Source organism: Phoxinus phoxinus (assembly GCF_949152265.1).
Source record: "Phoxinus phoxinus genome assembly, chromosome: 1".
NCBI lineage: Eukaryota > Metazoa > Chordata > Actinopteri > Cypriniformes > Leuciscidae > Phoxinus > Phoxinus phoxinus.
The window spans coordinates 185,854-202,500 of record NC_136876.1 but is presented as its reverse complement, the minus strand read 5'-3'; the positions used below and the strand labels follow the sequence as shown (position 1 = coordinate 202,500).

At 40.0% G+C, this 16,647-nt stretch overlaps 2 protein-coding genes across 3 annotated transcripts in view; both read right to left on the bottom strand.

The window, feature by feature from the left end:
* cd9r (CD9 molecule related) overlaps nucleotides 1–392 on the bottom strand; it is a 12,427-nt gene extending 12,035 nt beyond the window's left edge. Inside the window, exons 1-2 of one of the 2 annotated variants that reach the window (XM_079633449.1) lie at nucleotides 269–392; nucleotides 1–61 (exon numbers count right to left, since the gene is read on the bottom strand). The exon at nucleotides 1–61 is cut by the window's left edge and continues 17 nt beyond it. In XM_079633449.1, the coding sequence (XP_079489575.1) occupies nucleotides 1–43 (43 nt within the window). In that variant the 5' untranslated portion in view covers nucleotides 44–61; nucleotides 269–392. The remainder of the gene's footprint in view (nucleotides 62–268) is intronic. The other variant, XM_079633448.1, reaches the window with a different exon arrangement.
* LOC307006888 (uncharacterized protein) overlaps nucleotides 1–16,358 on the bottom strand; it is a gene marked incomplete at its 3' end in the record, with an annotated part of 285,408 nt that extends 269,050 nt beyond the window's left edge. The window contains exon 1 of the mRNA XM_079628372.1: nucleotides 15,313–16,358. Within this exon, the coding sequence (XP_079484498.1) occupies nucleotides 15,313–16,226 (914 nt within the window). The 5' untranslated portion in view covers nucleotides 16,227–16,358. The remainder of the gene's footprint in view (nucleotides 1–15,312) is intronic.
* Nucleotides 16,359–16,647: the final 289 nt, after the last annotated feature.

The window sequence follows — 16,647 nt, the reverse complement described above, 5'->3', positions numbered from 1 at the left end:
ACAAGATCAGGAAACATTTACACAGCTGCGCGCACCCGTCCATCACGAGCCGGTTATTCCACTGCAAAACACAACATTATATTTAATGCCCCAAAACCAACACTGCCAATGGGTTACGTCTTAACGGACTATACAAATAAAAAATAAAAAACAATTACAAGTTTTTGTTTTCTTAAAATAATACATTTAGATTATTTCTACGCAGAGCACTATGAATGCATTAACATAAGCTTATGTATTGTGCGATATTATATATTAATAAACTTGCCTGGTCTATTACTGAATATACGAGCTGCGGTTGAGTCCGGAAAGATGCGGTGTGTTCACTGTTCTCTCACTGTCTGAATGCTGAACACACACACACACACACACACACACACACACACACACACACACACCCATTGGCCCGCGCGCGCGCCACGTCAGCGGAAGCAGAGAGTTTCTGTGCTGCGGAATCGAAACCACCGCCGAGCGGTTTCTGGTGAACAGAGGCAGTGATTCCGCGGGTATATATCACATTAATCTCTTTCTTCACAATACTGGCATCATTCTGCATCCATACAGACAGGGCTCGACATTAAACTAATCTATGGGATTATGTTTTAAGATCAGATACAATTATTAAGATGACACACGGTCATGTTACAACGTGCATTAAAAAAATTATGTTACGAAAAAAAAATCATAAAAAAGAAAGACGTGATCATGAGGATTTGCCGGTATTTCTTGCAGAGAGACGCGATTCACGCATGCGCGTTGTGATCCTGAACGCATGATCTTGATGATCTTTTACTAACTGCTGTCACTAAGTGTCAGTGCTAGTCTTTGATTATATGCCAAATCTAACAATTTAGTCTCATCTACTTAATTATAGTGGAAGAATAACGATCTTTGGTCGTAAGGTTACTGGTTACATTAAATAAGATGTCACATGATGATAATTGTATGTAACTGTGCGTCACTCAAGAGTGAAGAGTTAAAGGATTGCATCATTACTTCATTATAACTGGTTTTCGAATATTTTCATTGTATAGCAAATACATGATTGTGCAAATGAACTCACATCATTCAATCACACTTTTAACAAAGCTAATACAAATTAATAAAACATAATCACTTTATTTGTTGCATTATTATTATTTTTAAATGTAATAGTAGTGTATAATTATGGAAGCCCATTTCCGCCACAGTTGAGTAAAAAATAATAATTCTGTAAGTCATAATAATGATAAACTTTCTCATAATAATGACTTATATCTCGTAATAATGACTTTACATCTCATAATAATGACTTAACATCTCATAATAATGACTTAACATCTCGTAATAATGACTTAACATCTCGTAATAATGACTTAACATCTCGTAATAATGATAAACTTTCTCATAATAATGACTTAACATCTCGTAATAATGACTTAACATCTCGTAATAATGACTTAACATCTCGTAATAATGACTTAACATCTCGTAATAATGACTTAACATCTCGTAATAATGACTTAACATCTCGTAATAATGACTTAACATCTCGTAATAATGACTTAAAATCTCGTAATAATGACTTAACATCTCGTAATAATGTTACTTAACATCTCGTAATAATGTTACTTAACATCTCGTAATAATGACTTAACATCTCGTAATAATGATAAACTTTCTCATAATAATGACTTAACATCTCGTAATAATGACTTAACATCTCGTAATAATGACTTAACATCTCGTAATAATGAGAAACTTTCTCATAATAATGACTTAACATCTCGTAATAATGACTTAACATCTCGTAATAATGACTTAACATCTCGTAATAATGACTTAACATCTCGTAATAACGACTTAACATCTCGTAATAACGACTTAACATCTCGTAATAACGACTTAACATCTCGTAATAACGACTTAACATCTCGTAATAATGACTTAACATCTCGTAATAATGACTTAAAATCTCGTAATAATGACTTAACATCTCGTAATAATGTTACTTAACATCTCGTAATAATGACTTAACATCTCGTAATAATGACTTAACATCTCGTAATAACGACTTAACATCTCGTAATAACGACTTAACATCTCGTAATAATGACTTAACATCTCGTAATAATGTTACTTAACATCTCGTAATAATGACTTAACATCTCGTAATAATGACTTAACATCTCGTAATAATGACTTAACATCTCGTAATAACGACTTAACATCTCGTAATAATGACTTAACATCTCGTAATAATGTTACTTAACATCTCGTAATAACGACTTAACATCTCGTAATAATGACTTAACATCTCGTAATAACGACTTAACATCTCGTAATAATGTTACTTAACATCTCGTAATAACGACTTAACATCTCGTAATAATGACTTAACATCTCGTAATAATGACTTAACATCTCGTAATAATGTTACTTAACATCTCGTAATAATGTTACTTAACATCTCGTAATAATGACTTAACATCTCGTAATAATGACTTAACATCTCGTAATAATGACTTAACATCTCGTAATAATGACTTAACATCTCGTAATAATGACTTAACATCTCGTAATGATGACTTAACATCTCGTAATAATGACTTAACATCTCGTAATAATGTTACTTAACATCTCGTAATAATGACTTAACATCTCGTAATAATGACTTAACATCTCGTAATAACGACTTAACATCTCGTAATAATGACTAACATCTCGTAATAATGACTTAACATCTCGTAATAATGACTTAACATCTCGTAATAACGACTTAACATCTCGTAATAATGTTACTTAACATCTCGTAATAATGTTACTTAACATCTCGTAATAATGACTTAACATCTCGTAATAATGACTTAACATCTCGTAATAGTGACTTAACATCTCGTAATAACGACTTAACATCTCGTAATAATGTTACTTAACATCTCGTAATAATGACTTAACATCTCGTAATAATGACTTAACTTCTCGTAATAACGACTTAACATCTTGTAATAATGACTTAACATCTCGTAATGATGACTTAACATCTCGTAATAGTGACTTAACATCTCGTAATAACGACTCAACATCTCGTAATAATGACTTAACATCTCGTAATAATGTTACTTAACATCTCGTAATAACGACTTAACATCTCGTAATAATGAGAAACATCTCTTAATTATAAGAGACTTAACATCTCGTAATTATAATAAATAATGAGAAACTTTCTCGTAATAACGAAACTATAATTGTGACGCATTATGCGCGCTACGGCTCCATGGATAGGCGACGGTTGTTGTTGATGCGGATTCTTGCTAACATCGGGCCTCTGCTTGATCCATGGATTTTAAACGAATAGAGCAGTATTTCAGACGAGGACTAACAGATCGGGAAATACTAACTCTACTGAAAGAGGCACATGGAGTCAAATTTAGCAATCGCACCCTAAACACCAGCTTTGGAGGAGGAAGAGCAAGACTGATGAAGCTGATGTGGTAGCTTTCATTCAGCATCAAACATCAGGGCAGTCGCATGGTTACAGGAGGAGGCATCAGAAATGCTGGCTCATGGAGTTATCACTGACAGAGAGACAGAGAGACAGAGAGACAGAGAGACAGAGACAGAGAGACAGAGAGACAGAGAGACAGAGAGACAGAGAGACAGAGAGACAGAGACAGAGAGACAGAGAGACAGAGAGACAGAGAGACAGAGAGACAGAGAGGAGTTATCACTGACAGAGAGACAGAGAGACAGAGACAGAGAGACAGAGAGACAGAGAGGAGTTATCACTGACAGAGAGACAGAGAGACAGAGAGACAGAGAGACAGAGAGACAGAGAGGAGTTATCACTGACAGAGAGACAGAGAGACAGAGAGACAGAGAGACAGAGACAGAGAGGAGTTATCACTGACAGAGAGACAGAGAGACAGAGAGACAGAGACAGAGAGGAGTTATCACTGACAGAGAGACAGAGAGACAGAGAGACAGAGACAGAGACAGAGAGGAGTTATCACTGACAGAGAGACAGAGAGACAGAGAGACAGAGACAGAGACAGAGAGGAGTTATCACTGACAGAGAGACAGAGAGACAGAGAGACAGAGACAGAGAGGAGTTATCACTGACAGAGAGACAGAGAGACAGAGAGACAGAGACAGAGACAGAGAGGAGTTATCACTGACAGAGAGACAGAGAGACAGAGAGACAGAGACAGAGACAGAGAGGAGTTATCACTGACAGAGAGACAGAGAGACAGAGAGACAGAGACAGAGAGGAGTTATCACTGACAGAGAGACAGAGAGACAGAGAGACAGAGACAGAGACAGAGAGGAGTTATCACTGACAGAGAGACAGAGAGACAGAGAGACAGAGAGACAGAGAGACAGAGAGACAGAGAGACAGAGACAGAGAGACAGAGAGACAGAGACAGAGAGGAGTTATCACTGACAGAGAGACAGAGAGACAGAGAGACAGAGAGACAGAGAGACAGAGACAGAGAGGAGTTATCACTGACAGAGAGACAGAGAGACAGATAGACAGAGAGACAGAGAGACAGAGAGACAGAGAGACAGAGAGGAGTTATCACTGACAGAGAGACAGAGAGACAGAGAGGAGTTATCACTGACAGAGAGACAGAGAGACAGATAGACAGAGAGACAGAGAGACAGAGAGACAGAGAGACAGAGAGGAGTTATCACTGACAGAGAGACAGAGAGACAGAGAGGAGTTATCACTGACAGAGAGACAGAGAGACAGAGAGACAGAGACAGAGAGGAGTTATCACTGACAGAGAGACAGAGAGACAGATAGACAGAGAGACAGAGAGGAGTTATCACTGTCAGCCGTGGACCTAATTATGTGTGGCGTATCGATGGATACGATAAATTAAAACCATACGGAATTAAAATAAGTGGGTGCATCGACGGGTTTTCAAGAAAATGATGTGGCTTGAAGCTTCCAGAACCAACACTGATCCTCGGGTTATTGCTGGGTATGACCGCTGTCACAGAGGCGGAGGGCTGCCCTCATGTGGAGAGACTGGATCTTGGCACAGAGAACGGCAGTGTCGCAGAGATGACGAAATGTCTGCATCATGAACGCATCCGACTCTGCTTGCGTCAGGTTTGGGCCGAGCACCAGCACTCAGCGGATGGAGAGGTGGTGGCTTACACAGGAGTCAGTGCATACAGGTTTAGATGAACCTGTTAGACAATCTAAAAGAGGATGGACATTATGCTGACACTTTCCTGGACAAATGTTTGATCCAATTCTGTTTTCAAAACTTAATACAGGTAAGTCACATGTTTTATTTTGTTCATTTGTTTTTAAAGGGAAAGTTCACCCAAAATTTCAGTAGCACCTCACTGCAGTACATGAGATCCAGGGGGGCGGAGTTGGATTTAGGGGTGGGGTTAGGGATCAAGTAAGGTGGGAGGAGTTGGATCTGGATCTAACTCCTCTCCCTGGATTTCGTGTTCTGCAGTGAGGACCATCTCCACATTTTACTCACCCTCATGTTGTTCCAAACCTGTAGGCCTAAATATGTTTCTTTCTTTTGTTGAACATAAAGGAAGATGTTCTGATGGATGTTTTGTCCCCTTTGACTTCCATATAAAAAACATACAATGGAAGTCAATGGAGACCCAAAACTGTTTGGTTATCAACATTCTTCAGAATATCTTCCTTTGTGTTCAACACAAGAAAGAAACTCATAATTAGGCCTACAGGTTTGGAACAACATGAGAGTAAATTATGACAAAATGTAAATTTTGGGTAAAATATCCCTTTAAGTCTATTAAACATTACATTTAAACCTGTTGACAATTACTGTGTATCTCTAAAGTAGTGATGGGTAGATTATTTATGAAATGCAATCTGGTAGTTACATGGCACAACGCATTAAACCCGTGCATTAAACCCGTGCATTAAACCCGTGCATTAAACCCGTGCATTAAAACCCGTGCATTAAACCTGTGCATTAAACCTGTGCATTAAACCTGTGCATTAAACCTGTGCATTAAACCCGTGCATTAAACCCGTGCATTAAACCCGTGCATTAAACCTGTGCATTAAACCCGTGCATTAAACCCGTGCATTAAACCTGTGCATTAAACCCGTGCATTAAACCCCTGCATTAAACCCCTGCATTAAACCCCTGCATTAAACCTGTGCATTAAACCTGTGCATTAAACCCCTGCATTAAACCCGTGCATTAAACCCGTGCATTAAACCCGTGCATTAAACCTGTGCATTAAAACTGTGCATTAAACCCGTGCATTAAACCCGTGCATTAAACCCGTGCGTTAAACCTGTGCATTAAACCCGTGCATTAAACCCGTGCATTAAACCTGTGCATTAAACCTGTGCATTAAACCCCTGCATTAAACCCGTGCATTAAACCCGTGCATTAAACCTGTGCATTAAACCCGTGCATTAAACCCGTGCATTAAACCTGTGCATTAAACCCGTGCATTAAACCCGTACATTAAACCTGTGCATTAAACCTGTGCATTAAACCCGTGCATTAAACCCGTGCATTAAACCCGTGCATTAAACCTGTGCATTAAACCCGTGCATTAAACCCCTGCATTAAACCCGTGCATTAAACCCGTGCATTAAACCTGTGCATTAAACCTGTGCATTAAACCCGTGCATTAAACCCGTGCATTAAACACTTGCATTAAACCCGTGCATTAAACCCTTGCATTAAACCCCTGCATTAAACCCGTGCATTAAACCTGTGCATTAAACCCCTGCATTAAACCCGTGCATTAAACCCCTGCATTAAACCCGTGCATTAAACCCGTGCATTAAACCCCTGCATTAAACCCCTGCATTAAACCCCTGCATTAAACCCCTGCATTAAACCTGTGCATTAAACCTGTGCATTAAACCCCTGCATTAAACCCGTGCATTAAACCCGTGCATTAAACCCGTGCATTAAACCTGTGCATTAAAACTGTGCATTAAACCCGTGCATTAAACCCGTGCATTAAACCCGTGCGTTAAACCTGTGCATTAAACCCGTGCATTAAACCCGTGCATTAAACCTGTGCATTAAACCTGTGCATTAAACCCGTGCATTAAACCCGTGCATTAAACCCGTGCATTAAACCTGTGCATTAAACCCGTGCATTAAACCCGTACATTAAACCTGTGCATTAAACCTGTGCATTAAACCCGTGCATTAAACCCGTGCATTAAACCCGTGCATTAAACCTGTGCATTAAACCCGTGCATTAAACCCCTGCATTAAACCCGTGCATTAAACCCGTGCATTAAACCTGTGCATTAAACCTGTGCATTAAACCCGTGCATTAAACCCGTGCATTAAACACTTGCATTAAACCCGTGCATTAAACCCTTGCATTAAACCCGTGCATTAAACCCGTGCATTAAACCTGTGCATTAAACCCCTGCATTAAACCCGTGCATTAAACCCGTGCATTAAACCCGTGCATTAAACCTGTGCATTAAAACTGTGCATTAAACCCGTGCATTAAACCCGTGCATTAAACCTGTGCATTAAAACTGTGCATTAAACCCGTGCATTAAACCCGTGCATTAAACCCGTGCATTAAACCCGTGCATTAAACCCGTGCATTAAACCCGTGCATTAAACCCGTGCATTAAACTCGTGCATTAAACCCGTGCATTAAACCCCTGCATTAAACCCCTGCATTAAACCTGTGCATTAAACCTGTGCATTAAACCTGTGCATTAAACCTGTGCATTAAACCCCTGCATTAAACCTGTGCATTAAACCCGTGCATTAAACCTGTGCATTAAACCCGTGCATTAAACCCCTGCATTAAACCCGTGCATTAAACCTGTGCATTAAACCCGTGCATTAAACCTGTGCATTAAACCCGTGCATTAAACCCGTGCATTAAACCCGTGCATTAAACCCGTGCATTAAACCTGTGCATTAAACCCGTGCATTAAACCTGTGCATTAAACCTGTGCATTAAACCTGTGCATTAAACCTGTGCATTAAACCCGTGCATTAAACCCGTGCATTAAACCCGTGCATTAAACCCGTGCATTAAACCCGTGCATTAAACCCGTGCATTAAACCCGTGCATTAAACCTGTGCATTAAACCCGTGCATTAAACCCGTGCATTAAACCCGTGCATTAAACCCGTGCATTAAACCCGTGCATTAAACCCGTGCATTAAACCCGTGCATTAAACCCGTGCATTAAACCCGTGCATTAAACCCGTGCATTAAACCTGTGCATTAAACCCGTGCATTAAACCTGTGCATTAAACCCGTGCATTAAACCTGTGCATTAAACCCGTGCATTAAACCTGTGCATTAAACCCGTGCATTAAACCTGTGCATTAAACCCCTGCATTAAACCTGTGCATTAAACCTGTGCATTAAACCTGTGCATTAAACCTGTGCATTAAACCTGTGCATTAAACCCGTGCATTAAACCTGTGCATTAAACCCGTGCATTAAACCCGTGCATTAAACCCCTGCATTAAACCTGTGCATTAAACCCGTGCATTAAACCCGTGCATTAAACCTGTGCATTAAACCTGTGCATTAAACCTGTGCATTAAACCTGTGCATTAAACCCCTGCATTAAACCTGTGCATTAAACCCGTGCATTAAACCCGTGCATTAAACCCGTGCATTAAACCTGTGCATTAAACCTGTGCATTAAACCTGAGCATTAAACCTGTGCATTAAACCCGTGCATTAAGAACCCGACTCCACAGAAGTTTTGGTTCAATGACTCACTCATTAAGGCAGTGGCTTACTGCCACCTACTATCAGTTTTAATTGTGTATTTAAATTTATAATTTCATATCTCTATAGACTATTAAACTTTTTTACATTTAAAACATTTATCTCATAACAACATTTCTGCAATCGTAATTGCTGTGTAAATGCAGTCACTTCTGAGATTGGATTTTGTTGATACTGATTTAATTTGAATGGTAAAAACCTAAAGTGTCTTTCTATTTTATTATTATTAAATATACGAATTTGACATAAAAGATGACAGATACAGTTCATAAGGCTAGAAAAAAAATATCCCTATAAAGGTAAAATAAAATGGTTCTGGATATCAGTGTAAGGGGACATGGACCCACAGCCCCTAACCCTAGCCCTGCAGGGAAAGCAATCTATGAAGTAACTATACGCTGCGATCAGCCTTCAACTACCCAACACTGCTCACAGTAAAGTAACTGCAAATTACATTATGCCAAAATAATCATCTTTTGTAAGGGTACTTTGGTATCATTCCTGACTAAATGATGAACCCATCATGTAAATAACTTTTTATTCATTTTATTTTTCAGGAGGAACTGGATCAAGTGACATCATCTTGGAACAATCATAGAATACGATCAATACATAACTCTCGATCTCCAAATGGTCGCCCAGACATCATGCATGCAGTTCCTCAGTTATATTGAGCAAGAGATTACTCGCCCCCTGTAGGCCCACAAGAAGATGAAGCGTGTCTGAGGAATGTGTATTCAAAGACGACCCATGTGACAAAGACGTGTTTGATGAACATTACAGAACCCAATCTGGATATGTCAAAAGATGTCTATTCAACTGTGGACTTTTATATCAAACTCAGGGAGTTGATCAATAATGAACTAAGTACCACAGACTAAAATGATTTGTGAAGCATATCTAAAAACAAATATTATTTTCTGCTTAGTGATAGACAAAATGTCGGGCAGCAATACCTTGATATGATCACACAATGCATTTCATTTGACTTGTACACTAATTCACTTTATTGGTGTCAAGCTTTGCATGTACTTATTTAATGCTGTGGAACGTTTAATTGAAATGAAAAGGCAGGCCTACTAATGTTCAAAATAAAAATAGAAAAAGCTGCATGGGTTTTGTGCTGCATATACAAAGCAAGCAGGCAATTCTTTAAACAGAAACAATGGTAAAGTGTATGGTTATGTACAGTTTTCACGAAACAGGATTGGGTGTACTGTTGTTGAAACCAGCACACCATCTTTGCATTGCAACATATCCTTCACACATCACAAACTGAAAGGAAAGCAATGCTCACTGTTGTCACAAACACATTGTCAACTAACAGCAACGCATAAACACAGCAACGCCACAACAGGTTTGGATGTAGTGCTACTGGGTCAAAGGGGAAAAACATCCATATCTTTGCACTGAAATTGTGCAATATTTGTATATCTGTAAGACAAAAGTAAGTAGAAATGCTCATCAGTGAGCAGCAACTGCAAACAGTCTTACAGTTGACAATAACTGTGCCACTTTATAATAGTTACAAAAATCTTTAAAACTTTTGCAAAATGAACAGTACAGCGGTACATCCACGCAGTCTCTCACAACTCCTCCTTCATCATGGCCCCTCAAGTTTTCCATCTGGTGCAGTAATTAGAATTTTTATTTCACACCCTAACACGCTTTCATCTAAAAAATGAGCAATGAGTTCTGGGAGGACATGACCACGGTGGACAACTACGATCCTCTTTATGTGTTCACTATGTGCAATGGTGTTCAGAGGGGAGAGAGGTAATGTGTCATCCAAAAGTTGATCGTCCACATTAAAAATGTCTCCAGTGACAGATGTGACAGTGTTGCGGTCATCCAGAGCATTCTCATCTGGGCTGGAGGAAATGATCTCTGTTGAATAAAGGAAAGGCATCTCTGGTTCAGTGTTCCTATGTAAATCACATCTGTGTTATCTGTGTTTCCTGATCTTCCAGCTGGCATATCTGTTGGGGAACTGATCAGTCCCCGTGTGGAGAGAGCCACATCCATCTCCTGCTGCATATGTGAGCCAGAGCTACGTTTCTGAGGTAGAACCGTAAAGGTGGAAACCTAGTGTCTGCATACAGTTTTCCAACTGTGATGTCTTCATCAATAGACATTTCTTTGTAATCCTTTAAATCTACATCAAACTCAGTGATGTCTCCCTCAGGGCTTTTTCCATCTGCAAAACACAGCTCGACTGCTCGCTGAATCAAATCAGATTTCTTGGATTCTTTTGATACATCTACTTTTCGTGTGCCACCCCTTCTTGCTCTCACTTGTTTGAAGATTTCAGTCTTCTGAGCATCCTTTGCTGCGTGTTGTTGACTTGTTGTGGCAGAATCATCATATTTACATTTTTTGGATATTTTAGATTTCAATCGCTCAAAAAGTTTTGATTTCCTGTTACTGGCTTTCTGTCTACAAAATCCCAAACTGGCCAAACGATCACCATATGATGGAAAGTATGTCTTTAGCTGTTCATCTGTCATTAGTTCGATAACACTGGCATCAATCTAGAAAAAAAGGAAATGCAGGTTTAATATTTGACATTTTGAGTTTGCATGTCATACAATTTTCACTGATAAATGGTTTCACACACATATATATACACATTAGTGCTGTCAATGTTAACACATAAGATAAATATTTTAGCGAGTTAAACTGGACAAAAATGTAACGCCATTAACGCAGCATCTGTTTTTTCTGCCGTCGTCCTTTAGCTAGCATTACATTATATGACCACGCTATTATTCATTCAAATGCTTTTAACCCATTCAAGAGAACACACTGCCTGTGAATGTCCTGACACACACACAGTGCACAGAAAGACACGTGCCAGTATCCTGCGCCAGAATAGAGTTCTTTCGCGCTTGAACGGACAATAACACAACCCAGTCAAGTGCTGCCACCATGTGGTCACGACGTTAGTAATCGAGTTCACAGTAAAAGTGTAACCTCACAGCGCACTCACTGTGTGCTCATGCTATGGCCACAACAGGTCATTGTTCTATGAATGATTGGAGAGCTTTATGTTATGTTCTTGTGATGTTTTCTGTAGCTAATTTTAGTTTTGTTACCAGAATGTTCTGCTAAAAAGGTAGGATAACACTTTCTAAAAAACAGTTTAAACATGTTTAGTGATAACATTGATAGAACATTAAGCTAAAGATTCAATTCAATTCAATTCAATTCAAGTTTATTTGTATAGCGCTTTTCACAATACATATTGTTTCAAAGCAGCTTTACAGAAAATACATTTCAAAAATATACACACAAAAATACAGTTAGTTAATCACAAAATTTAGGGCATAACATATCGCCGGCGTTGGGTCGTCTCTTCACAGGCGTTGGGTCGTCTCTTCACAGGCGTCGAGTCGTCTCTTCACAGGCGTTGGGTCGTCTCTTCACAGGCGTTGGGTCGTCTCTTCACAGGCGTTGGGTCGTCTCTTCACAGGCGTTGGGTCGTCTCTTCACAGGCGTTGGGTCGTCTCTTCACAGGCGTTGGGTCGTCTCTTCACAGGCGTTGGGTCGTCTCTTCACAGGCGTTGGGTCGTCTCTTCACAGGCGTCGAGTCGTCTCATCACAGGCGTTGGGTTATCTGAAGTCTCCATGAGAGGCTGGATACATAACTGGAGCTGACGAACTCTATTTGAGTTATAGGGACAGGCGTCCCGAGATAACAACAAAAAAGGCAGATGGGAAATAATTAGCGTAGCTGCTGTTCATAATATGAATGCATTTGATCTGATTTAACTGTAGTATAAAAGGTATGAGATGCATCATGTGAATGCTTGGCTAAAGAGATGCGTCTTTAATCTAGTTTTAAACTGGGAGAGCGAGTCTGAGCCTTGGACAATATCAGGAAGGCTATTCCAGAGTTTAGGAGCTAGATGTGAAAACGCCCTCCCTCCTTTAGTGGACTTAGTTATCCTCGGTACGACCAGAAGCCTCAAATTTAGCGATCTTAAAGAGCGCGATGGAATATATGGCGATAGAAGATCTCTTAAATACACAGGAGCTAAACCATTTAGGGCTTTATAGGTCAGTAACAATACTTTGTAGTTGATACGGAACTTAATAGGTAACCAGTGTAGAGATGATAAAATTGGTGTTATATGATCATATTTTCTTGACCTGGTAAGAACTCTAGCAGCTGCATTTTGGACTAACTGTAGCTTGTTTACGGAGGATGCAGGACAACCAGCTAATAGAGCATTACAGTAATCTAGTCTCGAGGTCATGAATGCATGAACTAACTTTTCTGCATCAGAAACTGATAGCATGTTACGTAGCTTAGCAATGTTTCTAAGGTGGAAAAAGGCTGTTCTTGTGACATTTGAAATATGATTTTCAAAAGACAAGTTGCGGTCTAGTATAACACCCAGGTCTTTTACTGTAGAGGATAAAGTAACAGGACGTCCTTCTAGATTAAGGTTGTATTGTAAGAGGTTTTGTGGGCAGTTTTTTGGACCAATCAGTAATACCTCCGTTTTATCTGAATTTAATAGAAGAAAATTACACGTCATCCAATATTTTATATCTTTAACACACTCTGTCATTTTAGATAATTTAGTGTTATCATCTGGTCGTGATGAAATATATAATTGAGTGTCATCAGCATAACAGTGGAAACTTATTCCATGTTTTCTTATAATATTACCAAGTGGCAGCATATAAATTGAGAATAGCAGGGGGCCTAATACAGATCCTTGCGGCACTCCATAATTTACTGACGTTATCTTTGATTTTTCCCCATTTAAATGGACAAAATGGTAACGGTCTGATAGGTACGATCTAAACCAGCTTAATGCCTGTCCCTGAACACCAGTGTAATTTTGAAGTCGATCTAAGAGTATTTTATGATCTATAGTGTCGAACGCAGCACTAAGATCGAGTAAAACTAGTATTGAGATACAGCCTTGGTCAGAAGCTAAAAGTAAATCATTTGTAATTTTAACCAGCGCAGTTTCTGTGCTATGATGTGGCCTGAATCCTGACTGAAACTTTTCATAGATATCGTTTTCTTGCAAGAAAGAGCACAATTGAGCGGACACAACTTTTTCTAATATTTTACACATAAATGGAAGATTTGAAATGGGTCTGTAATTTGCTAGATTATGTGGGTCTAATTGTGGTTTCTTAATAAGAGGTTTTATAACTCCCAGCTTGAATGTTTTTGGAACATGTCCTAAAGATAGAGACGAGTTAATAATATTGAGAAGAGGCTCTTCCACTACAGGTAACACTTCTTTCAGTAGTTTAGTGGGTATTGGATCTAATAAACATGTTGTTGGTTTAGATGCAGTGATAAGTTTATTTAGCTCTTCCTGTCCTATAGTTGTAAAGCGCTGTAGTTGTTCTTGAGGGGCGATAATTGAGGCTGAATCATAAGACGCTGTCAAAGATTGTACATTTACAATTGTGTTTCTGATGCTTTCTATTTTCTCAGTGAAGAAATTCATGAAATCATTACTATTAAGATGTAACGGAATATTTTGTTCAGGTGATGTCTGTTTATTTGTTAATCTAGCCACGGTGTTAAATAAAAACCTTGGATTGTTTTGGTTATTTTCTATTAGTTTGTGGAGATGCTCAGCCCTGGCTGCTTTTAGAGCCTTTTTATAACGTGACATACTGTCTTTCCACGCGATTCTAAAGACCTCTAAATTAGTTTGTTTCCATTTGCGCTCTAAGTTACGAGTTTCTCTCTTGATAACATGCGTAGCACTGTTGTACCATGGTGCTTTAGTTTTCTCTCTAACCTTTTTTAATCTAATTGGTGCAACAGTTTCTAATGTACTAGAGAGAATGGTGCTCATACTGCTAGTCATTTCCTCTAGCTCATCTGTTAGTTTGGGTTCACTGAGGAGCGGAGATAGATCAGGTAAGCTATTCAAGAATCTATCTATAGTAGTTGGAAGGATTGTTCTGCCTGGTCGATAACGCGGCGCAACATGACACATTTCAGCCGTACGTAGTATGCAAGTCACCATGTAATGATCAGTGACATCATCACTTTGCGGTATAATATCTATATCGGTTGGATCGGTTCCATATGATATAATTAAATCTAGAGTAACATTTAGAACAAGTACTTCAAACGAATTAAACCTGTGGCCTGTTTTCTGAGTAACATTAAGAATATCTCTCTATAGATTGTTGCAACACCGCCGCCACGACCAATCAGACGGGGCTCATGCTTATAACCGTATCCTGGGGGAGTGGACTCATTAAGACCGAAATAATCATTTGGTTTAAGCCAGGTTTCAGTAAGGCAGAGTACATCGAAGCTGTTATCAGTGACCATTTCATTTACAATAACCGCCTTAGGTGTAAGCGATCTAATGTTTAGAAGACCTAGCTTTAGAAATTGTTTTTGTTCACTAATATTGAGATTTTCTGGTTTAATCACAATTAGATTTTTCTTAGATCCTGCAGTAGATTTATTGTTTGGCCTCACTAAACCAGGAATAGACAAAGTTTCTATATAGTGTTCTACACTGGTACTTATATCAATTAATTTGGGACAGCAAAGAATGTGATTTGGACTTTGACTTACTAGTCATATGGTGTGTAACGTCTTTGAGATGTTGTCCGACAGAACAGCCGGACTCTGCTGGGGTGCAGGCCATCAGCACGGTAGAGCCTAGGTCGCTCCCAAAACAGATTCCAATTATTTACAAAGAGCAGTCTCTGTTCATTACACCATGACATCAACCATTCATTTAGTGCAAACAATCTACTGAACCTTTCTTGTCCTTGTCGGTACGTGGGAAGCGGTCCAGACACGACGATCTTTGCTTCAGGCGATGTTCTGCGTACCGTCTCGATCAGGCTCCTGTAGTCCCTCTTCAGAACCTCCGTCTGCCGCAGCCTGATGTCGTTCACCCCCGCGTGCAGCACGACAGCTCCGACGCGCTCGTCACCGTTCAGGATCTCGGGGACCTGCGCAGCGACATCGAGAACACGAGCACCAGGAAAGCAGTGAGTGCGCACCATACCTTTACCTGAGGTAGCGCGGACATGCCGGACCATGGAACTGCCGATGATCACAGCGTCGTCGCGTTCCATCTCGCGAAGAGGGGAGAAGCGGTTCCGGGTGGAGATCTCGAAGACCGGGAGGGGCGGAGAGGTCCTTGCTCTGGTCCTGGCTCGTGTCTTCCGCTGTGGCATCATCCAGGGTCCATGGTGCTGTGTCGGTGTCGGGGTGAATGAGGGCAGGGATGCTCGGGTCCTGTGCAGAGAAATACACGGAGTAGAGGAGGCCGGAGTCGAAAAGTTACTAACCACTGACTTGTGAGCATCGGCGCGTGATGCTTCAAGCGCTGATCGTCGGTCTCGCAGCTCGGCCTGCCTCCCCAGCAGATCACGGATCTGCTTCTCCACGGACTCCAGCTCCAACCGCACCGAATGCAGCTCAAACGTGTCCTCACCTGCACTCAGAGGTAGACACACATCCGATGTATTCGCCATTATGACAGATGAACAATAAATTAGCAGTGATGCTACCAATATCACTACTAATTTAGGACTGAAATCATGGATAGAACCCGTATCCTTCCAGTGATTCGAGTGTAAATAAGACGGTCGATAGGCGAGACCACGCGTGCAAATGCTAGCGGGCTAACGTTAGAGATAGTAACGGAAGTTCGGAAAGTTGGATATAACCAGCGATATCAAAGCAATCCGATTGTTTTTTTATAGAGAGTAGTATCGGAGATATGTTCACACGCTGGAAAAGTAGATAAAAATAGAGAAATGGAGATTCGACGGATCTACAAACAAAAACAAAGTGATTCGAAACACAAAAATGTGTAAAGAAGAAAATCAAGGATTTATGAATCAATTCGACGGAGCTCCAAACACAAACAAAGCGATTCGAACACAAACACAA